This window comes from Scardinius erythrophthalmus, assembly GCF_964197995.2.
Source record: "Scardinius erythrophthalmus genome assembly, chromosome: 14".
NCBI lineage: Eukaryota > Metazoa > Chordata > Actinopteri > Cypriniformes > Leuciscidae > Scardinius > Scardinius erythrophthalmus.
Window position 1 is genome coordinate 5,034,882 of NC_138234.1, and position 25,173 is coordinate 5,060,054.

The window sequence follows — 25,173 nt, forward strand, 5'->3', positions numbered from 1 at the left end:
TGCACAGAGTCCATGCCTACTAAATGCTTGCGCATATGGATGCATTACACCGTTTAAAGGCCTGTAACATTTATCTCCATTGTAAATTAAACATTAAAAGTTACTCTGTCACACTGATCCCTGAAGCTATAAGTAACACAAATGAATGAGGGGGAAACGGACAGATGGGGATAAACCATATTTGTGACTGAAATTCAAATGGATGAACACCATCGTTGGAAAGCAAAACAAAATCATTCAAAACAGATTACAGGAAAATGAGCAAAACTCTCTGCGGAAAATGGCTGGAAAAAAAAAATGTTAGGACCCAAAATGTCAACTCAGAAGAATCAATGAAAGCCACCAAGCTTCAAACAGAAAGGAAAACCATTAAAAACAGCAAAAACCAAAACAAAACAAAATACACAAAAGCATTTTCCTGTACATTATACGTACCTGACATCTTCAAACACTAATTTTTAAAGACTTTCTTACCACAAGCACCCGATTCGAGGGAGACTATATTTCCCTAGATTCGGTTGGGTTCGGCCCTCTCCCTCGACTGCTGAGCTAGCCGAATACAGCTCAATTCAAACTATTTACATTCATTTACTTTAGTCAATTTGTTGAGTCATTTGGCCTATAATGTGGATGTTTTTGGGGCTGGAGGGAGAGAGCGTTCCCTGTGCTTTCATCAGGCTGCACTATTCACTGTTTACACTAGCCTGAGGGTCCACAAGATTGAGATCAGGGTGCTAGCACCTCGCTAACATCCAACCACCCATACCCATGTAATATAATCCCCCCTTAACCGAACTCTTACTTTACTTTATAACACATCTATTTTCTGAGTAAAGCTTTTGTTTGTGAAATAGTTAACCGACTTGTCCTATCACCAGGCAGCTTTTATCATTGGTGTCACCGGTCTCAGTTCAGCGAGCAACATTATTCAGAGCCCTGTTTATTCACCAAATGGGCTTATTGGATTAAAGTTTTACAGGATTTTCATCTTCCGTTTGAAGATATATTTTGAAGATGTGCTTCCTCTCTTGAAGAGTATTTGCATTCAGTTCTTGTAAAATCGACCTGGTTTGAGTGCGACATGAAAGTTTGGTATCTGAGAGTTGCAGAACTACCTGAAGGTTTAGATGCATGATTCTGGGACTGTATTATACATCAAACACAAAAAGAGTATTGGATTTTAGTGTTCGAAATGAAATCACTCTTCAAAACCAAAGAGTTGTGTCTTAAAACCAAAATCAAAAGTGTTAACTGTCATAATTAATGACCTAATAATCCAGATCCGGGCCAAATGGTGGCGCTGCTACCAAAAAAGCAAACTGAGAGATGAAAACTACTACAAATACAGATTTGTTTGGATAAAAAGGTTGGAATTCATTTATGAGCCAGACGCTGTCAACTTCTTTGAGTGCAACAACTGATTGAAGCCATTGGACTTGGCTGGAATAGGACCTCCAAGATTGGTGCGGAAACCCTTGCCCCCAGTTTGTGGACCCTCTATGACCATGTTTGAAACCTGAGCATCACTCAATAGCCATTGACTCTTAAGCGCACTTCCCAGAATGCCACTGCCACCCACTTGGTCAAGGCAGGAGTGTCTATCTCCACTTACCCTCAAGAGTTTGGACACATCCCCCAATATTTAACATCCTCCAGGGTATGCAAACAAGTGTTGGGGGATATGGAGGGTGAGGTGAGTACTCTCTGCCGGACCATCGAAGGGGCTTTGGTTCGTAACTGTGGGCTGACCCACGAACAGTGACCTGACTGAGCGTCAACTCAACAGCACTGTACCAAATAAGAAACAAACACAATACACTTTCCTTTCACGCCTTTACGAGGAAGACCAGTATGCCAATTGGTGTAGTGCAAAATAGACCTATGAAGAGGAAATTCTGGTGAAAATCTGGAAGAAATTAGTCTATAAACGTCTTGGGAACTCTCTGTGAAGATGATGGCCCGCTTTCAAGCTCATGTAAGGGATTTGAACCAATTCCGCTGGTGTATATGGCAGTTTTGCACCTCAAGGTCACTTACGCCTACTTATACGGACTGTCAAGTTAGTTAAGTGGCCGACTTCTGAAAGATGGGATGGCAGACTGGGCTTCCTCCGAACGGCGGTCACTTACCTCACGGGAATCCACACTGTAATGTTTATGTGTTAAGTTGGGGGGCATTTGTGCTAAATTGCTACTAACTGTCCGAGCTTGTCACCTCCCTGACCTTGTTTTGGGTAAATCTACACTACTTTAGTTTCTGCTCAAGGGAAGACGTCGGCAGATGTATTGAACCACGTCTCCCATCTGTGCGAGACCCTGCGGGACAGAGTCCCATAACTCAAGCAAGAAGCCTACGGTCATCCCGCCGGGATACTTACTCTCACCTTTAGTTTAATGGATTTGCTTTGGCAATGCTAAGTGCTGTTGCTGCATGTCGAGCTTGTCAAGGAAAATGAAACCCCAACAGGAAGAGCCACAAAAAAAAAAAAATGCTTAGAGCTGTTTCCTAAAGTGTGTTAGAGTAAACCAAACCAAAATGAAATAAAAATGAACTTAAACCTGTGTACTGAACAGAAATGAATTAAAACCAGGTGACGTCAAGCTGGAGCAGGTGAGCTTTAGTTTCATTTCTGGAGTGAAACACAGAAGAGCTAGAAAACAAAAGGGAGGTAAAAAAGTGCACTGCATTGTTCCAGAATACAATATATGAAGACACAAACAGCGGGACGGACATATAGAGATGGAACAGAAGAGGAAACACACAGCGTACAACGTGCATTAACAGAGCGCCCCCCAGGGGTAGGGGGAGGTAATACATGCATTCAGTGCTTGCTTTCTCTGGCTCAGGTGTTACGTTGTGTGTCAATGCAGCAGGTTCATTGCATCCCAGCACCCACTCAACCAAACCCATCCCACCCATTCTGCACCAACAAGCTGCACAGGTAGAAACAGAAGATGAGTTAAAATGGGCCACAACTGCCATGGCTTTCGGGCATCTTCCGCCCACTGTGAGTTTATCCAAGTCTGGAGGACTAAACCTGCAACAGGTACCATTTAAAGTCAACATGAAAGCAAAATGCATTCACAATTCTAGAAATTCAATTGAAATCCAATTCCTTCCAATTGTCCAATCAAGTCCTGATTGAACACTGCACTCAGAAATGCATTAGATTACAGGTAAGCAAAACTGGAAGTTCTGAACGCCATTTCACGTTGACTTTAAACAAGTAGTTAAAGGTTTTTTTTTACATTTACACTAAAACATAAGTGTGAAAAAGGGCCTAGTTTTAAAGGTCAACATACATTTTTATTTGTTGAAGCTAGCTAACATGAAACAAAAACAAAAGCTTTTGTAGAAATGCCATATTCACAAATGTACCTGTCCACCTTTATTAATTTATTCTACAATTGAAAGCATCCGATAATTGATCGGTATAATAATTCTTGTCTAATCCTTTATGTGGAACGAAACTTAAAAACTAAGAGGAAACAAATGACTGAACCTTCCGTCCCACATTAAAACAGTTTATTTTTTCTGTGCTCAATGAAACTGAAGGTAACTAAATATAAAATGCAAGGGATCTTAGTATAAAAGTTTGAGACCACAATGAAACTCAAGGATTTAACTTCTCACTCAAATTGTTATGCTTTGAAACCAAAATCTCAGTATTAAATAAGAAAAGACTGCAAAATAGATGCATTTTCGGACCCCTTTGTTTTCACCGTAATATAAGCCGTGCGCAAGTATCTGCAATATTTTAGCAGCGGGCACATGCCAGCTGCAAGGTTCCCCACAAGCATTGATGATTTCATGCACCGAATCATGATGCGACTCAGCGAGGGTGTATTTTTAGGCCGGAGGCTTGAATTATTCAGACGGTCTCCCAGTGTAAATGCTGACTACCTGCAGGCGCCAGCGGCCACAGCCTGTGCTGCTCTCAGTAATACACAGTGAGGGACTAGATGTGGTGGAAAGCCATGGCAGACCCCAGAGTCAATAATATTTTGTGCGCTTCAGTCGCATGGGAGGAAAAAAGTGCATTTGCTGTTGACACATGAAAAAGAAATACGAACACAGAAGAAAGAAGGGAGCACGCAGGGGAGCCAAACGGCACGCTTGCCGCAGATCAATCAGCCCACATTGATTTGTTTGTTTCACATGTAGGAAATCTCTGAAGTACATAACTGTGACATAGAGAGACCCAGATGAAAGAATCACCAAACAAAGAAGAAAAAGAAGTGTGCGACACCATCCTGCCAAGGGGCAAGGAATCCATTAAACTAAACAACATGGGTCATTTAAAAGTTTAGGTTCAACCTTTACACGCTTTACACAAAATAAATTATGTTTAAAACATCAAAGTCAGATGGACTCATTCATGCAATGCAAGCTGAACAAATTCTTGCATAAACTGGTGCATTGAACTGAATGCAACAATTTACATAAGAATGTTTTTATGAACAATTTACACAAATTTGTTCTGCTCGTACTTATCTTCTCTTAAGAAACGATTCGTCAACATGCACAGAGAGCAATATTTTCAAAAATCATCAAGTCTTTGGCAAGTCATTTGGAAATGTTCTCAACAAAACAACATCACCTTTGCCCGCCTGCATGTAGCAAGACTCTTTTGGCTCAAAGGTGATGCTGTTCTGCTCAATTCAGGTGCATAAACAAACACAACACAAAGGAATGAGGCAAAAAACCAAGAGTTAATGCCAGAAACCCGAACCTGTCAAAAATCAGGGACCAAACTAACATCCAGTCTTTAACACTTATCTGCTGCAGACACAAGCACACCATTATCATTTACTCCTGACATTTCTAGAGTCGATAGACAACATCCCTGGATTGGGAAACGGGGGTGAAGGTTATAGTGGCCCTCTCAAACAGTGCGTTGTTGTATCCCAACCCCATCGAAAGCTCAAAATAGCCATTATGTCTTGGCATTTCTCAAACAAAATACAATATTAGACCACCCCCCCAACCCTTCATTCGCATCCTGAGGAAAGGAAATGTACTACATACTGGCTTGGGATGTCCTTTGGGTTATTTCATTGGTGAAGGCTCCAATGCCCTTGTTGGAGACGGCAGCCAGAGAGAAGTAGTACTCTGTATTAGCGCGTAGGCCCTCCACCACATAGGAAGAGGTTGGACCGAATGTTTTCTTTACCTGTTTGGTGGGAAATGATAACAGTTACTTCAAAATTGGATGTGCGACAGCAGTCCGGACATTATATTTGAGAAGGTTTGTTGTTGAGAAGGCACCTGAGGTCCTTGACTGCCCTCTTTGTAATGCAGTTCGTAACTGATGATTCCCTCTTTCTCGAAGGCTGGTTCCCATGTAAGCTCAACACCTGTGTCTGACACCTCTCCGACCTGGAAGTTTGTCGGCTGTCCAGGGACTACAAATGGAGCCAGTGTTGACAGTTTAATAGACATGAAATTTAACAAACTGATTTTTACAACTGTATATTTAGTGAAAGTGTTAGAGAAAACATTTACCCCCGTGGCAACAGGGTTAGAACAATTACCAGGTGAAAATGTACTTACATTTTTTGTCTCACCCAATAGAAACATACCCAATCACTAAACTCATCTTGCTACTGTACATTTTTGACTCCCCAACAGTAACATTTCCAAATGCTAAACATCTTCAGCTAACTCAAGACTGACAACTAGAGCTGCACGATTATGGACAAAATGAGAATCATGATTTTTTTGTGTCAAGTAGAGATCACGATTCTGAACCGAATACTTTAATAAAATTGGTTTGAATGAATGATTCAATGACTCACTTATAAATACTTCACTTGTTTCATTATTAGCATTTTTGAGCAAATCTCTTGAATGAATGATTCAATGACAATTACATTTTTTAACAGTCACTCGTCGCCACCTACTGGTGTAATGATGTAGGCTAATCGATGCAATAGTTATTTGAAGCGTCATGTTACTTTCAAAAGGGGATTTGCTCTATTTTATTCAATGCAGCTATACTTTAATCATGCAGCTGAACTGACAAAAGAGTGTTAAACTCATCTTGCTACAGTATATTGTTAGCTCGCTGAACACTGAAAACTGACAGTTCTCAATAGCTAAACTGCCTTTAGCTCACCCAATACTAACAGACATTTCTAATCGCTAAACTCACCTTGCTACATTGTTAGCCAATGACAACAGAAATATTTAAATTGTTAAACTTACTTTGCTACACCCTCAGCTCACCCGATACAAACAATGGGACATTTCCGATAGCAAAACTCACCTTGCTACATCTTTTGCTGAGCCAATACTGAAAAAAGGACACAAAAAATTGACAAACAAACCTCCTTGAAGCACTTTGACATCAATGGGATCTGAGAAGGGTCCATCTCCGACAGACGTGAAGGCCAGCACTCTGATGGTGTAGATCTCGGAAGGCACCAGACTCTGAATGGTGGTGATCACGCTGTCCTGTACATTGTGGATTTGCCACATGCTCATGAGCTGAGATGGGTCCATGGTGTAGTACACCCGATAACCCTTGATCTGTCCATTGGGTTCCTCGGGTTCATCCCAGCGTACCATCATGGTGTTCTGGGAAATGATGCGGGCCTGGATATTTCGCGGTGGGCTGGCGGGAGCTTGCTCCCCAGTCCTAGCATCGGCTGGTTCACTGGGTGGGCCCTGGCCAATGGTGTTATAGGCGGACACGCGGATCTCATAATCGGTGTTGGGAGAAAGTCCTCCAATACTGTAGCGAGTGGTGGTGATGGAGTCCACGGTCTCGAACTTGCTCTCAGGAGACTTAGCACGATACTGGATGATGTAATGGGAGACGGGTTCAGGGTTCCCACTGTCCCAGGTGATGGTGATGCTGGTGGCGGTGGTTTCGGTCACGACAGGAGTACCTGGAGGTTTCGGCAAAGCTGCAGTGGGGGATAATAAAATACTGTAGTCAATTGTGGAACTAAGAAGTATGGAAGCTTGTTTCCGCCACAAAATATAACATTTTAAAAGATAATTGCGACTTTTTATCTCACAATTATGAGTTATAAAGTCAGAAGTCAGAAAAAAGACTGACTTATTTTCTCGGAATTGCAAGTTTATATCTCACAATTCTGACTTAACAACACACAATTGTGACTTTATATCACGCAATTCTGACTTTATAACTCGCAATTGCGACTTTATATCACGCAACTCTGACTTATAGTTCACAATTGCGACTTTATATCACGCAATTCTGACTTTATAACTCGCAATTGCGACTTTATATCACGCAATTCTGACTTTATAACTCGCAATTGCGACTTTATATCACGCAATTCTGACTTTATAACTCGCAATTGCGACTTAATATCACGCAATTCTGACTTTATAACTCGCAATTGCGACTTTATATCACGCAATTCTGACTTTATAACTCGCAATTGCGACTTTATATCACGCAACTCTGACTTATAGTTCACAATTGAGACTTTATATCACGCAATTCTGACTTTATAACTCGCAATTGCGACTTTATATCACGCAACTCTGACTTATAGTTCACAATTGCGACTTTATATCACGCAATTCTGACTTTGTAACTCGCAATTGCGACTTAATATCACGCAATTCTGACTTTATAACTCGCAATTGCGACTTTATATCACGCAATTCTGACTTTATAACTCGCAATTGCGACTTAATATCACGCAATTCTGACTTTATAACTCGCAATTGCGACTTTATATCACGCAATTCTGACTTTATAACTCGCAATTGCGACTTTATATCACGCAACTCTGACTTACAGTTCACAATTGCGACTTTATATCACGCAATTCTGACTTTATAACTCGCAATTGCGACTTTATATCACGCAACTCTGACTTATAGTTCACAATTGCGACTTTATATCACGCAATTCTGACTTTATAACTCGCAATTGCGACTTAATATCACGCAATTCTGACTTTATAACTCGCAATTGCGACTTAATATCACGCAATTCTGACTTTATAACTCGCAATTGCGACTTTATATCACGCAATTCTGACTTTATAACTCGCAATTGCGACTTAATATCACACAATTCTGATTTTATAACTCGCAATTGCGACTTTATATCACGCAACTCTGACTTATAGTTCACAATTGCGACTTTATATCACGCAATTCTGACTTATAGTTCACAATTGCGACTTTATATCACGCAATTCTGACTTTATAACTCGCAATTGCGACTTTATATCACGCAATTCTGACTTTATAACTCGCAATTGCGACTTAATATCACGCAATTCTGACTTTATAACTCGCAATTGCGACTTTATATCACGCAATTATGACTTTATAACTCGCAATTATGACAAACACTTGAAATACGGCTTAGTTTTAATTTCTTTAGACCAGAAGAACCCTCAATTCAATTGATTCTTACACTTGACAATGATCTGGGACACTGCCTCAATGATGCCTAGGCTGCTCATGGCCACGCAGGTGTAGTTGGCCGACTCGCGGACGCCATTTAACTCCAGAACGTTCCTGCCCACTGGCATCTCGTCCTCAGGCGTCAAGTCCTCAGAGTTGAGCATCCACTTGACGTAGGGCATGGGCGAGCCCACGGCGACGCAAGTGATGTTGACGCTACCGCCCGGCATGATCTCGTGGCTGCTGGGCAGGATGGAGAAACGTGGAGGCACGCGACGAACTGCAAAGGGCGGAGGAATAGCGACAAGAAAAAGAGAAAGAGAAAGGTAACAAGACACGTCGATGAAAACAAGCCTTTCTTTAGAACGTACATGTTGTCTAAAGAGAGGACAAAAAAGTATAATAATGAGACTAAACAACTTCACTTGGGTTTATACAAATTAAAATAACGATACTAAATTAACTAAATTAACAGAGCTGCTTCACCAACAATATAGATTGACATTAAAGCAACAAATTCATAGCAACAAGGTTCCATTGACCAATATTTGACCCATCACAGCACGATTAATTGCACAAAAATCTATTATGAGTTTCTCATCTTTAAAATTAGATCTCTATGTGACCTGTAACTACAGTAAACGAAATGAAAATCATGCATTACTGTTAAAAAAAGTGGAAAACTTCTACAGTGTGAACAGAAAATGCTCTTTGTTGTAGTTGTATAGAAAGTGTGACGTACGAAACGTAATTTTTCAAATCTACCTGTGCCAAAGAAACCCTACATATGTACATACACGTTGGTACGTACATACACTGGTAATGATAAGCCCCTCCAGGAGGGACTAAAGATGAGAAACCTTAATCAGATTTTTGTGGTTGAGAGTAGATCAACTGGACAAAGCCTTTTAAAGATCTGACACGCTTCCATTGATAGATGCAGCTGTCATTTTCACAGACATCATGCAGAAATAGGTAGAGGTCAACCAAAGAGTAAATGGGAACAATAAAACCAGAGAGAAGTATTTAAAAAATAAAATGCATAGAGGAATATAACTGAAGGGTCGCTAGCATGCCCAGACAAAAGACAACTGGAGAGAGAGAGAAAAAAAAAAGAAATATAAGAGAATAGAACGCGCAAAAGAGCGAGAAAGAGGAAGAAAGGGAAGGGTTGGGAAAAGGAACGAGGGGGGAAACCCACTTCAATGCAGAGAAAGACTTTTTATCGTCTCCAGCCAATATGACGTAATGTGACAGGGTTGTATTGACACATTGCAGTCCTGGCTAGACATTACACAAAGTTTTATGGCGGAAACTCTGGATTCAGTCAATAAGTAGCTGTCAGTTCAACTCAACTAACTATCACACACATCAATAAAACAAAGGAAAAGAAATAAAATGAATAAAAATTGACCGAATAAGGGCACATGACGGGTACAGATGCTAGTCTACAGTGATGACAGCGATGCAACTCAACTACTGAGATGCCAAACCTACACACGAGAGAAAAGATGAAGGATCTGTAGGGGGAAAGGTTTGGATATGAGATATGGCGTAGATGAAGTTGGCCAGGTTGTGGAACAGGCTTTTGTTTTCATAGCCTATCTGGCATGTTCATTCTTGGTAACCTTGCTTTTTTGATACGACTCATTGAAAGTCAAGGTCTGATGGAAACTTAAATGACTCAGACTCTGTTCCAATACCAAGTCAGCTGCCCAGGCAGTTCCCTTCTGAGGCAACTTTCCAAACAACAGCAAATACTGCAGAAAGACCCAACTGTTGCCAAATGAGTTTGACGTTAGCATGTTGCTAAGCTAATTACGAGACATTCTAACAAGCGTTTAAATACGGCACGTGCAAGTATTGCATAAAGCAGCACATGATTAATTAGCTTGAAATTATTGCATAAGCTTTCTGCAATTGATTCTGGGATTGACCTCTTACTAGAAGGAGACATGCAATGCTATTGTAGAACTTAGCCCAAACTAGATAAAGTTGCTGATGAAATGCTGGCTATGTATTTTTGATGTCTAAGTATCTTGCAAGGTTTTGGAACAGAGCAATAGACTCAGAGTGAGAGTACAGATATTTTAAAACTTCAGAGTTTGGCTCCCCCAAGAATCGTCAAGGCATCTGCCTTATTGATGTTGGTGGACGTGAATGACCAATGAAACAGGGAGTAGGATGTGCTAGGTGTGTCCTAAGATGGCGGGTGGTGAGGGGGTCATGCCTCATTTACATTTGGCAAGAGGAGAAAGAAAAGACAGAGGGACAGCAATGTGTGCTGGGGCTAGCTCAGAAAAAAACAAAAAAAAAAACAACCAAACAAATGAAAATTAACAACCCCACACAACGAGGACAGAAACAACAGGTAGAGACAGGGCACAAGGCAGAACAAGACCTAGGCTGCAAGACAGCGGAGAGGGGGGGGTGGGGGCAGACTGGAAGGACAAAATGGTGGACGCACATGTGGGACTAGAGACAGAAGGGAAATAACACGGGGAGTGAGAGGTGGGGATTGGGGCAAAGAGGAGACTGTAACCCTCGGCCAACTGGAGCAAAAGTATGTGGGTTTGACTTCTCACACAATGGGGCTTGAAATACACGGTTAAACGTTCACCATAGCCTTGGAAACCAGCAGTCAAAGAGCATAAAGTCTTGATAAAACACCATCGAAAGCACAGTTCAAAAGTTTTAAATCTAGTTTAAAATGTTGGCGCCAAATTATTTTAATTTAAACATTTTCTTTTGTTTTTTAAATCAACATACAATTTAAAAATACTTTTAAATAATAACAGTCAAGGTAACAGGCTCAACTATTCTTAATTCCGCGATAATTAAAGATGAATACGTTCACAGTTTCAGAGAGCCAGAGTCAGCTCAGTCGGTGTCCGGTTCATGATCACTGTATAAAGACAGTTCAAGTTAACTTTATGTCATTAGTTTATAATATATCTATTTAACATTCTATATTAATCAATTTTATGATTAAATTGATCCATTTTGATATTAATTTGTCTTTATAAAAATGTTGTTTAAATAAAAAAAAGGTTAAGTGATTTATTCAAAGGTTCAATACAAGTTCAGCTCAATCCACGACATTTGGAGGCATGAAGATGAATACAATTTTATATGTTTAATTGCAATTTTAGCTTTTACCCTAAACTATTTTCTGTGGTGATCAATATTACGCCACAACTGCAACAGAGCATCATTTGTATTGAACCCGGATCACTCCTTTAATTAAGGAAAAAACTTTCTGATTTGTTGAGAAAACAAAAACAACAACAGCAAATAAACATTGACATACTAAAATGTCCTCCCACCCCCATATAAATGCATATTGAAAAAATGTTCAACAAAGGTGAAAGGGCAGCCCACGTATCACAAGGTGCATGCATGACCGCAGGAAAGACAACAACAGAACGGCACCAAACTATCCTACTGCTACAGTCAACACATATCTGTGGCATGCAACCCTCCCCAAGTGCAGCGTTTTTAGGGAATCCACACAATTGAAATGTCAAAATTGGTGAATTCGTCACAGCACACACATATAATCACAGTGCAGGAGTGTCTTTAAAGGCGCTGTAGAGAACAATGAGCAAACAGTGAGAACAACGACAAGATGAGAGTGATTCTTCCAGCGAATTAATGATGGACAGGCCCAGACGTAATCTGCTGATGCTTATGCATATCCTGCGCCGATTTAAACAGATTTAAGAATGGTGAAATGTGATAAAAGGAACTTAAAAAGGCAATATATTAAATAAACAAACATGCTTAATAGTTCTGCTGGCACATATTGCGTGTGGGCCTGCTAATGGGTGATGCAACATTTGGCCGTTCTTAAAACCAAATCTGCTAGAGCCTAAAAACCGCCGTTCGCTTCCTATGGCCACATTAGTCGAGCGGATGCGGGCTGCAACCTTTCACCTTGTGAATTATTCCCAATCCAAAACTTGTACTGTTGCGCTTGCAGTATGTTCTTGAATAACTCAATCCGGTTATTTTCTAAACGAAACAACCTTTTGAAAAGACGCCGAGTAGCTTGGCAACTTCAAAGTCACTGGCAACAAAGCATCCCCCACTTTAGGCTTGAATAAACTGTGGCGAAGGGGGGAAATCATAAGCGGGTCTAATGTTTTCAGATGCATGTCGACATTTACGACTGGCGCTATCGCCGCATCGGCTCCGCTTTGCTTTGAAATGCCATTGCACAAAGCTTTATCTATATCCTGACACATGGTCCTATAGCTTGACGTTTGATGTGCAATGGTGCTCTCTGCTGTGATATACGGAGGAATATAGAAAGGTCCAATTGGACGGACGCGCTCCTCATTCACTAAGACCAGGAGCCCAGCAGGCCCAAGAGCAATCTCTTTGAGGTCCAGAGTCAAAATCCCATTTCAAGCCCAATTTGGAGACAACTCTAACAACGGACAGAGAAAGACAAAATAAAAAGGCCAAAGAGCATCTCACTCCTTGTAATTCCTGACTAGGACGTTTCAAAGGTGGCCATTTTGGTGAGACAGTCTGTCCAGCCCCAAAAACAAGGTAGGAAGGGGAGCAAAAATAATGCGCAGCCTTTAATGTCACATTGAAGCTGAGATTACACCCTGTTTGATGTCCAAAACCCACAGTAATCCATTTGGCTTGAAGGTAACGAGGCCATTTGCATGCAGTCGGCAGGGGTTCCCCATATTAACATACACACCTCCGCCGCCGCAATGCAAAGCAGGCTCTTCAGACCAGTTCTAGTAATGGTAATTGGAACATTTGTAAAAACCTACAACCCCTGATCAACTGCTATAGTGGGGCTGCATTGCATTTGAGATTTTGCACCATTACAATACACTACTAAACACTTGTTTATTCAAAGTAGGCTTTGCTTTGACAAGTAGGTAGGGTGTGATCTAGCTTGCATTTCTAATTTTACACCGAAAGAGCATGCAAGGACATGCAACACAACCCAAAGTGGTGGCAGTGGGCTTCACATGCATCTACATGCGTATACACCGAACATAATCATAGCATTTAGCATGGCGTACGGTACAGCTCAAGTCTTCCAGCATCTCAGAGTGGATCTGTGAGGTTTCCTCAAATTGGGCACTAATTGCTATTAATATGCCCTGGAAACATTCTGGGATCTTGAATCCTTAACATTTTGGCTTTGTCACCGCATTATGGGGAGCTGAATGGCGGAATGGTTGAAAGCTTCATTGTCAGGCGGCAACAATGAAAGATTAGCGACTACATTGAAGCAAGAAGAATCATAATTTCTGTTATTAATTCGGTGCGGAATAGAAGGGAACTTGTGTCGAGGCTCGGGGGGATTTCGCCATATGGAAGCAATTAACTATCAGGCCCAATGTAGATGGCTAACAAGGAGAGTATCGAGTTAAAAAATATATCGACTGAAATTCGAAAAGAGCCGCAGCAATTGTTTTTTTTTTTATATTAGCAACCCCTGCTGAGAATAAAATCTGCCTAAGCTGGTTTTAGCTGGACTCCTAGGAAATTTGGACTTTTTTTTGCTGAACAGGCTGGTCTTAGCTGGTAAGCTGGGAGACCAGCTAAAACCAACTGAACACTAGCCTGACCAGCTCGGCCAGCCTGGGAGACCAGCTTAAACCAGCTAAAACCAGCTGAACACTAGCTTGACCAGCTCGGCCAGCCTGGGAGACCAGCTTAAACCAGTTTAAACCAGCTGAACACTAGCTTGACCAGCTCGGCCAGCCTGGGAGACCAGCTTAAACCAGCTAAAACCAGCTGAACACTAGCTTGACCAGCTCGGCCAGCCTGGGAGACCAGCTTAAACCAGTTTAAACCAGCTGAACACTAGCCTGACCAGCTCGGCCAGCCTGGGAGACCAGCTTAAACCAGCTAAAACCAGCTGAACACTAGCTTGACCAGCTCGGCCAGCCTGGGAGACCAGCTTAAACCAGTTTAAACCAGCTGAACACTAGCTTGACCAGCTCGGCCAGCCTGGGAGACCAGCTTAAACCAGCTATAACCAGCTGAACACTAGCCTGACCAGCTCGGCCAGCCTGGGAGACCAGCTTAAACCAGTTTAAACCAGCTTAACACTAGCTTGACCAGCTCGGCCAGCCTGGGAGACCAGCTTAAACCAGTTTAAACCAGCTGAACACTAGCCTGACCAGCTCGGCCAGCCTGGGAGACCAGCTAAGACCAGCTAAAACCAGCTGAACACTAGCCTGACCAGCTCGGCCAGCCTGGGAGACCAGCTTAAACCAGTTTAAACCAGCTTAACACTAGCTTGACCAGCTCGGCCAGCCTGGGAGACCAGCTTAAACCAGTTTAAACCAGCTGAACACTAGCCTGACCAGCTCGGCCAGCCTGGGAGACGAGCTTAAACCAGTTTAAACCAGCTGAACACTAGCTTGACCAGCTCGGCCAGCCTGAGAGACCAGCTTAAACCAGTTAAAACCAGTTAAAACCAGCTAAAACCAGCTGAACACTAGCTTGACCAGCTTAAACCAGTTACTTCCAGCTTAAACCAGCTAAGACCAGCCAAGGCTGGTTTTAGCTGTTGTTTTTCAGCAGGGACATTAGCTCAAAAAACTGCATTTGAGAGTGTTTTGTTCAAAATTTGGTCAATTGTTTCAAAATAAGCGTTTTAGGACATTCTGATCTGTTTTTGATAGCGGCTATTGGCTAACACACAATAAAAGCAGCAAAATATTTGCTGTGATGGAAAAACATTTACACTACAAATATTTTGCCACTTTTTATTTTTAAGCTACACCGTGTTAGCCACTAGCTGCTATCAACAACATTTCTAATTTAGCATTATTGTTAGCTGCTCACTCTGATTAACGTGCAGCTAGTGAAAGCTAGTGCGCTCATACTGTTAGACTTTCTATATGCTAGGCAGTAACAAGCTATCAGGGTAAAAGCGGCACAGATTTCACAGTGGGAACAGCCGGATATGAAAAATAAAGCTCTGTCAATAAATGCCAGGCCCTGAGAGACAGAGTAGCGGCAAAGCACACTTCATTATTTATAACCCCAAATCATGTGGTGTTGCCCCCCTCCCAACAACAGAACTGAATAATTCAGAGAGCCATTTAGTCTCAGACATCATGAGATAGCTGGCAACACGTTAGCATTAGCCAAGTGAAGCAGAGGGTCTTGTTCTGTGTCATTATCCCTGACAAACGCCGTCTGAAACGTGGGAGCCGGATGACATATCAACTGAGAGTTAGCCATCCGCACGATTGGACAAACTTGTCTGGATAAATGCAAGCTTTCCGGTTTTACAGCTACAAAAAACCCAGAATGGTAAAAAGCAAAGTTTAGCGCATTCAGTGACATGATATTTAATGCTAAATGTTGGTGCTAATCCAATGACTGCGAGCATGAGTTTTAAAAGGACAATTTGAAATTATTTTCAAAGGGCAGCGGATATTTGGACTAAGCGCAAATAACAAAACTATTTACACTAAGCGTCATTGGTTAGTAGTACACAAACCAGACGTAAGTGGGCGGAGTTAGCGTAAATAGCCTCTGCCAACAAGGCAGGCTTTTAGTGTAAACAGACACTCACTTTAAAAAGTATTAAAAACAGATGCAATGCACAACCAGAAAAATGCTCATCAATATATTTGTCTTGTTTTCCAGTAAATATATTAAGATAAAATTGTTAAATATTAAGATAAAAGATAAATGACTTGACACGCAAAATGATGTAGCCTATGCTAATTATACTAGTTTTACTCCTGAATTAGGTTTGTTTTTTTGTCTTACTCTATTGGAAAATGGTCTTTCCTTGTAAAATAAATAAAAAGTGTGAACAAATGTAAATATAATGGTCGCTACAAACAGGCGTGCAATTATTGCACTCAGCAGCATTAGCGAAGGATTAGCATAGAGAGACTCGGAAACAAAGCACCCGCTTTTTGTTCTGGTCCAAATTGGGCGTTTTAATACAGCACATTGTGGCCAAGCAAGAAGCAATTCAGACGTACGCTGGCAACGACGGCTCGAGCGAATGATAAATCCTGATTTGATTGAGCCTGCGGACTGCGAAAGGGCAAGAGGCAATCAGTCATCACGAGGATATACAGCTATGAAATAAAGTCGGTTTTCTGTGGAGCCGCGTGAAGTGCGGAGATCATTATATCTGCCAATGATCCATGTGGCACCAAAAAACTAATTAGCAGAGTGAGTCTGCGACCAAAACTAAGCTTTTGTGTGCAGGGACGGCTTTGTGATTCAGAAGATGGCAGGAAAACTGTCTGTAGAAACACGAGACAACAACGCACAGAAACACAAACCACATCTGACAAACCAGAAACTACAACAAAAAGGAGTTGAAAACAGAAGGAAACTAAGGGTGCACATTACACAAACACCACAACACAAGGAGCCGACCAAATGAGTCGCCAACAAAGGCTCAATCCAGGAGAACTGGACCAAACAAAGAGAATCATAAAACACAGGAATGCAACGAAGCACGACAGCGTCTTGAGGCATGCAAGCGCAGTTACATTCTCCCATCATGCATCACTTGTTTACTATCAAATGCGAGATTTCCATGACAGCATGTGCACATAAACATTTTCTTTTGGGCAGAAGCAATACTGAAGGATGCAAACGAGAAAAGGCCCCACAATGCAAACTTAAAAACGTTAAAAAAAGAGGAAACCGAACCCGAATTAGCGGGTTAGTTACAACTAAGTTTTATGCAGTTAAAATAAAAAATCTCCCAGAATTTAAAACTTATTTAGCAGCTTGATTTTTAAACTCCGAATTGCCAATGAGCCTTCCAATCTAGATCAGTCAAGGTTAAGGTTTTAATACATGTTGATTTTTCGATTTAATGTGGGTTAAAAAAAGTGATAAAAGAAAAAACACACCAACCTTCTCGAAGCTCTGAGGGATGTAAAGGGGTTGATGCAGAACACAATGACATGAGGAGAAGAGAAAAATAGGGGAAACACAGAGAGAGTAAAAAAGGCCACCTCAAGGCTTTTAGCTGCTACATTTCTCTGACTGATGTCGCCTGATTATTTCTTGCGTGACAAAGTCTGCTGCGTTTACCTGCTTTGACCCAAACAGTTTGATTCACCCCAGTGGTTGCCGTGAAAAGCGTTCGGCCACTGGAGTCAATTCAAGCATGTTATAACAATGCAAAATTACAAGGTCTTTAGCCACCTGAAGAGCTGCCGCTGCGGCTTTAATTACAGAAACAAAACAAAGAGACAAAAACAGAAATCAATGAAACAACCCCAAGTACCAACCAAATCAAAGCGACCGTACAAATAAAAAACACATAATTAGCATTAAAGTTAGCAGCTACAATCAAGACAACCGATTCTAAAAGCGTGCGCTATTACCAGACATGCATATGCATGAAAATGGTTTCACTCGTATAAATGGGCGGGTTGTTTCCTCCAACTGTAGCTGCTAATTTCAAGTGCCGTTAATTCTAGAACAGAAAACATTTGATTGTACTCAATAATTAAGCTTTGGAAGAAAAGAAAAGAAAAAAAAGACAAAAGGAGATGGGATACGGTCTTAATGCAGTATGCGCATAATCAGTGAGAAATTAGCATACCTATGTTGAATTAATTACCGCTGTGGTAATTTGAATGGATTTCGGAAATCTCCAGTCACCCAATTACTGAAATGTCACTAGAAATCAGATCAAATGTTGCTGAACATCTAACACTGTTTAAGGTCTTATATAAAATGTCTGAATAAAATTCCTTCCAGGTCTTCAGACGAGAATAAAAACAGCACGAATCCACAACAGGCCGTTGACTTCATCGCGGATAAGAGGCGTTATGAGGTATAATGCTCTTACCGTGGTAAAAATCACTCTAAAAGTAAGGCCTCTTGTGGATTATTGCTGTCATAAAATGGTGCTAACTGATAAAAGATACAAATATTCAATCATTAATGAGAATTCCAATTTAGAATTCTGTTTATCCACGGTTCAAACCCCAAATTATCATTCTGTCATCATTTGTTATTCCAAAACTTTCTTCTTTCTTCTGTGGAACACAAAAGAAGATACTTTGAGAAATGTCTCGGTGCTTATTCGTCTATTCGATGAAATGATCCGTCTAGTGCAGAAAAGGCATCATCATATTCTGCAGAAGAAAGAAATTCAAACCGGTTTGAAGTAAAAGATGATTACATCTATCCCTGACTTTGAGATGGAGCGTCTGCATCTTCTCTAGTGGGAGAACTATAGTAATAACCATAATGAAAAGACAACTCTCTGGCCCATTTTATAATTTTGGAACGGCCAGTGAATAATTTATCCAGAACAAAGTTATTTGGTACACAACGGGTAAAAACCCATTGTTTTTAATATGCATTAAATAAATAATACATGCGCAAAATGCATCTGCCTCGATTTATTAAAGTCATCAACCTGGAGATCCGACTCTTCTTAAGGTTAGTCGTCTGCGCTAATGTAATGCCTTAAAACAGTCTCAGACGTTCCAGTATAATAAGAACCACCACTGAACCAAGACAGATTGTTAATTATTTAGATTCAGCAATTAATGTGTATACACTTCTATGTGTGTGATTAGCAACATGCATATTTTGAGATCAACATACTTTCGTTGCAACAATTTACCTTTTTACCTTTTCGCAGGGAATACGCTTAGCATTTTGATTGGCTTATTGCATTGGCCAATCAAAATCAAGACTTACCATCATCCTCTTGACCTGTACGACCCAAGTTTCCACCCATCAAAGAGAGGACTGAACACTACCCATTAAGTATCGGAAATGTGCATATTCTGTGTTTTAGCGTAAAGATTATTTTACATACAACGGGTCATGTGACCCGTCGTGCATAAGAGGATTTAATTGGTTGTTTTTCGATGGGCTCCAGGGTCGGGTTGCTCCCTACCTCGCACATACAGGTTGGCAGGGGAAGAGTATCGGACGCCTTCGATGTTAGACGCCACACACTCGTACTTCCCCTGGTCGGTTTCCTCAGTGTTTTCAATCTGCAGGGCACCTGGGAGAAGAAGAAGAAGAAAAAAAAAGGACCCCAAAAGAAAAGGGATGAAAGACAGAGAGAGAGAAAAAAAGGAGAAGACGGCACACTATTAGAGGTTTGAAAGTAACAAGACTGTCAGAAACTATTTTATTTTGTATGTTTGGTGCGGCGTCGTATCCTCATAAATTGCTCAAAGGCCTTTCCCGTTTGAAAGCCAACTTCGCCTTTTAACGCTAACGCACTGTGTTGAATCTGAGCAGTTCCACACTCAAGGCAAGAAAGATTAGACTGATCTAAATATGTCCGAACGCATCGCGTCAAACGCACTCGGAAAAGAACTAGCAGCAATGTTATGGTGTTCGCAGGAGAGCTGGATCGCATCAATCAGAGCTCCGGGAACTATCATGGTGTGGAGTCGAAGGAGATAAACCGTTGCTCGGTCCCAACGGGAGGGAAGTTGGTGACGGTCAAGACTGAGACATCCATTAGTTCATGTCGAAATGTGCTGCACATGGCTGAAGCTTAGCACAACACTTAAATCCCACCGCATGAATTATTTCAGCCGGTCTCCCAGGAGCTGTGACAAGTTTATGGATATAGCACATTTTACATAGAAAGGAATACAAATAATCACAAAATAAAAGCAAGGAAAATTAACACAGTTATTCCAAATGCTTTACATAGAAAGGAATTAAAATATCACACTATGGCAATTCAAAGAAGCCTGGTCCTACCAGACTCTTGTACATTTCATTTGTACAGAGACTCTCCATTGACAAGCGTTAACGTCCTTGAAGGCGGGAACTCTGTTGAAGTTTAAAACTATTGGATCTGCCATAACCAATCGCTAACGTTTGGTCGTGACGTAACCCTACAAATCAAACTACCGCACAACATCAATGTCTTCGTTCTCAGCCACTCCCTGTGTTCGCTGATTGGACCGGAGAAAACCCAAGAATATACCGCAAACCCAGACAGAGTACTGAAGGAAAATGTAAATTGAGCGGAAGCACGTAGGAGGGCGGAGCCAGGCTAAATTCAAAGTGCTTTGCATAGAAAATTGCATAAAAATAAAAGCGAGGGATGTAATCAGTCGGACGCACAATACTCATGTCAGTGGGACTGAGAATGGCTATTGGCTTGATATTCCTCCAAATATGCACCAGGGTTGGCTTGTAAACCAAGGTCATTGCCATGTATGCCAAAACACTTGCAAATGTAAGTTTGAGATATATCAAAACTTTCCAGGCGAAATGAAAAGGGGCCTAATGATCTTTATATTTGCCTCCACTTCCTCTTCTGAAGAAACTTAAGGAGCAACTTCACTTTGCAAGCAACATTATAACTATATTATGCTATATGTCAGTGTTATTCAAATGGCGGACCGCTCGGTTCCATCCAGACCGCGGGACATAATTACGCCATTTCTACAGATTAAAGCGATTCACACCACAAGCACTCGGGGTTGTTTATGCTTTACACGCATACCTTTGGACTGAACACGTAAGTGCGTGACGTCTGCGTTTACGCGGGTTTGCGTTTTCGAGGTTTGCGCAGAGATAATGGATAATCGTTTGCACCTTCGAGCCTATTTCAGGAAGTGCGTTCTCGAGACACCAGGCACTGTTTTGTGCGGATCAGCGGCATAAGTTAATAACTAATGATCTTCGCAACGGAAGTGAATCAATAAGTCAAAACTAACTTTAGCTGGACAATAACTTTATCCTAGAGCTTTTGTAAAGCCCAAACAATCTGTTACGGTATATTCTGTAAAGCTTCTTTGAAACAATCCATATTGTTAAAAGCGCTATATAAATGAAGGTGACTTGACTTAATGATCTTCAGAGCTATATCTATAATATTTTTATCTAGAGCCAAAAGTGATTCGTTTAAGCCCTCGTTAAAAACGAGGCGTCGCATTAAGAGCTGCAGACGAAGCGGTTATTTTAACAACGATGACTCTGCCCATTTAACTATACCATTTCATAATAAACAATGTTATAATTTGGAAAATTATTTAGAGATGGCAAGGGAAGACAAAAAAACTTTAAAATTACTAGTTAAGTTTGTTTTGTCCTCACGATGAGAGTGTTGATTATTATATTATGTACATTATTTGTTTTTAGTAGTTTATTGCTTTGAGCAAAATATAAAAACGGTCCATCCTGTTCTTAAGAGAGTCCCAGTGCGTTTCTCAGTCACAAGGCCTTCTATGTGCCAGACACAAAGGTGCCTAAATGTAAAATAAATAAATGAAAAAAATAATAAGCCTTTTTATATTCATATCCAGTTGGGAGACATATTTACTTTTTTTGGGTAAATTTTTGGTACAAATTTTTAGACATCACACTTGATGACTCATGTTTGATGACTGTTTTGAGTGTTTAGGGTTTTTTTCTTTTGCAACGCACTACGGCTGCCCCGATGGAAATGTGTAACTGTTCCAGAAAAGTATTGTCCAGACCTCTTGGACCTGTAATTGAATACGCCTGCTATATGTGATCAGTTGTTTTGAGAACACTTTTAACACACTTGAAACGCACTTCCCTGTGGTTCCCCGTCTGCTGCTGAAGCGATCCAGGGATTTGCAAATTACAAATCTCTTTATCATCTCGGAATTCAGGTTTGAATGCACCACCTGAGCAAATGTGATGCTAACAGACAGATTTCTTTGGGAACCAACTATCTTTCCATAACACACTACGCCGCCCCACCCCGATTTTTCTTTCTCTGTGTTTGAGTACACCCACCATTGCATTTCTACAGGTACCATCAACACCGTCCTCACTCCTGGGGAGACGTTCATTCTGGCCGAACGAAGACGTCAACCTTCATCTACGCCACATGTGGCGACGGGACATCGACAGCAGGGACTCACGCTGCGGTTTAAGAGCGCAGTCTGTGTGCAAATGAGAAGCCCAGTGGCTTCTGGGTGGATGAATCACACCTGCTCGCGGCGGATCAACAGCGTGATGGGATCAGGGAGTTTAGAGGCGTGGCAGGGAGAGACTAAAATGGAAGGTGGTTTCTAAAGTGTGTGTGTGTGCTTGTGCACGGATCGTTTGATGTGCACATTGGCGCAGCGGGTGGCGGGGCAACAGCAGGTGGGCTTGGAGAGCTTTCTAAAGTCTCCTCAGGTGCGCAGCCGAAGGAGAACCGCTCGCGCGCAACCAGTGCTACGTGACGTTGTTGGAAAATCTGGTGGAAATCTCCATCAATACTGTAGTTCGCCCTTCTCGCGTCAATTCTGGAGTGCAGAAAACAGGCACGGATTTGAATGTTATCGGAGCAGGGGCTGATAAATAAACCATGGCACAGTGGTGTGCCAAGCTCTGAGTTCTCCCCATCTTTCTTTCTCGTCTTCGCTGGGGTTGTGACTCTTGTGATGCCCTTTTCTATGAACAGTCAGGCTAATGATTGAGTAATGCCATTGAGGAAATCTTAGCAAGAACAGAGCAAATCCAAATTCATTAAATCCAAATTAATTCCCAGTGGCTCCAAAGCAAGCAAATGTTCTCAGGGCTCCTTCCTGCCTGAACAGGACTATTTTGGGTTCTCCTGCTTGCTATTCAGCCGACTGACGATTCCCCACTGACTTCATTACATATTTGCAGCTGTGTTTTTTTCCCCCTTGCCTGTTTCCGCTTGGGCTCGGATAAGCTCACTGAGAATATATGATCTGGGGAGGGATTGACAGTGTTCCTACTTTAGCAGTCTTTCTCAAAATCTATCAATCTCTGTCCTCACTGCTCATTGGTATGGAGAGGAAACATTAGCATAAAGCTAATCAGGTTTCTGCGCTCTCGTTTACTGTCCTCGCATCTCATTTTGAGCTTATTTTTCTCCCAAACAGTCCTTAGCTAACTAAGCAAGAGGGATATTTAACAACAACGTTCCCTGACAATGTTTAACGTGTCGGAAACTGTTCAAAAGGTCTTTGATCCCCTCTCACTTTTCCCTCAAATCTCCCTTTCGCTCAGCCACGAGAATGTTTTCAGTTATTATCTTTTGTGGATAATTACATTTTGAATTTCCATTATCCATCCTGCCTGTGGCGTCTTTGAGGCTGCCGGTGTAGCCTTTCTGTTAGCGGCACAGCTAACAACAAAACAAGCTGTTATCTTACTTTAACCAATGGTGTCGAGCTCAAAGAGTCATAACGCCGCACAATACCATTTTTGTTAAAAGGCAAGTGGAAATCATTTTCTGAATATCCGTGCCACGACGCAATCATCTAGCTGACATGAACCCTCTAGCTATGAACTATTATCTGAAGCTGAACAATAACGAATATATTAGAGGATTCAAATGCCTCCTGCGAACTGTGAGAGCACTATGAATAACCCAAAAGCAACAGAACCTTCACTGCTGACGACCAGGGTGAAAATCAGCAGAAGTTTGAAGAAGAAAGCATGATCAAATTAGCCAAATCAAGCGTGTATTTAAAGGTGACATATTATGCCTCTTTTCACCAGATCTAAGGCGTCCCCAGAATGTGTCTGAAATTTCAGCTCAAAATACCCCCCAGATCATGTATTACAGCTTGTCAAATTTGCCTCTTTTTGGGTGTGAGCAAAAACACAGGTTTTTTTTTGCTAAAAACTTGCTGTCTTTAAATCTAGCCTAAAAACTTAGTTTTATAGTCCGCATTTGACGATATGTGAGAGTTTCTTTTTTATTGTGTCTTATTGTTTTCTTGACTGTTTGTATCATTGATATGTGTGAACAGCACTTTGAGAAACACTTGCTGTTTTTAAAAAGTGTTTCATAAATAAACTGTGAATTGACTTTTGTGTGTGTCCCTTTAAATGCAAATGAGCTGCTGCTCCCCATCTCCGCTCAGAAGAGGGCCGATTCTTTACAGGTGCTTTGGCAATAACAAAACGCGAATAATGCAGCCAACGACAGAGCAGTTTGCATGCTTTGCTGGAACTTTTGCCATTGCATTAGAACTGGTTACACTGTTGTCGCTTGTGAAAACCAAATGGCGACTCCGTGGGTGGAAACGTGCAGATTAAGGGCCGGTAATATTATAATAAGATCCTCTTCCTACATCAGAAGGGGAGCGGCTTATTTTTTGACATGCTTGACATACTGGATTGTTACTTTTCATGTTTTCTGGGTTGGTAGAAGCACCGGGGACCCATTATAGCACTTAAACACGGAAAAAGTCAGATTTTCATGATATGTCCTCTTTTAATAAACAAACGCAGGGATGTGTGAATGACAGCCAGTCTGTTTCTGTGGAAATCTCTCAGGCACAGATAATGCCGATGACCAAGACTTCCACTGATCACGCTATGCCGGCAAATCCAACTAGCCACGGATTGTGGAAAGCTCTTTTGGGGAATTCTCCACTGCATCGGCGTCGACACAAACCGTGTCCTTTAAACTGGCCATTAAGTGTTTTTCTCCCGATCCGCCGGAGTTGGCGTGAGCTTGTGACTGGCCGACACGCGGTAGCTGTTGACCTGCAACCGGTTGGGGCTTTAGCGACGGCCTTGGGAGACAAAGTCTTGTCATCTCCCGTCATCCAACCGATCCCGGATCATGGGGGAAAACAGGCTGGGCTGTCTGTAAAGTGGAGGCCGTGTCAGGAGGCAGCTCTGCTGGGGCGTAGAGCGCGGCAGCCAGGTGTGGAGTCGAGGAGAGCGCTGAACCGTGATCGGCGCTACCGTGCAGCTGTCTATTACAGCCGGTGTGTGCACGTGACGGCTCTCGCCAGGCTTGATTAACCTCAGCTCTCAACCAAACGAAACCTGACCATCTTCAACACACACACA

General features: G+C 41.7%; 1 protein-coding gene across 13 annotated transcripts in view; it reads right to left on the reverse strand.

Moving 5' to 3' along the window:
* The window catches only part of ptprsa (protein tyrosine phosphatase receptor type Sa), a 215,315-nt gene that overhangs the window by 54,907 nt on the left and 135,235 nt on the right, over positions 1–25,173 (reverse strand). For 12 of the 13 annotated variants that reach the window (XM_081383767.1, XM_081383772.1, XM_081383770.1 and 9 more), the window contains 5 exons: positions 19,298–19,408; positions 8,411–8,680; positions 6,330–6,911; positions 5,269–5,405; positions 5,029–5,173 (listed from right to left, as the gene is read on the reverse strand). In XM_081383767.1, coding sequence (XP_081239893.1) covers positions 5,029–5,173; positions 5,269–5,405; positions 6,330–6,911; positions 8,411–8,680; positions 19,298–19,408 — 1,245 coding nt within the window. Of the gene's footprint in view, positions 1–5,028; positions 5,174–5,268; positions 5,406–6,329; positions 6,912–8,410; positions 8,681–17,286; positions 17,486–19,297; positions 19,409–25,173 lie in introns of those variants that run through there. The other variant, XM_081383769.1, reaches the window with a different exon arrangement.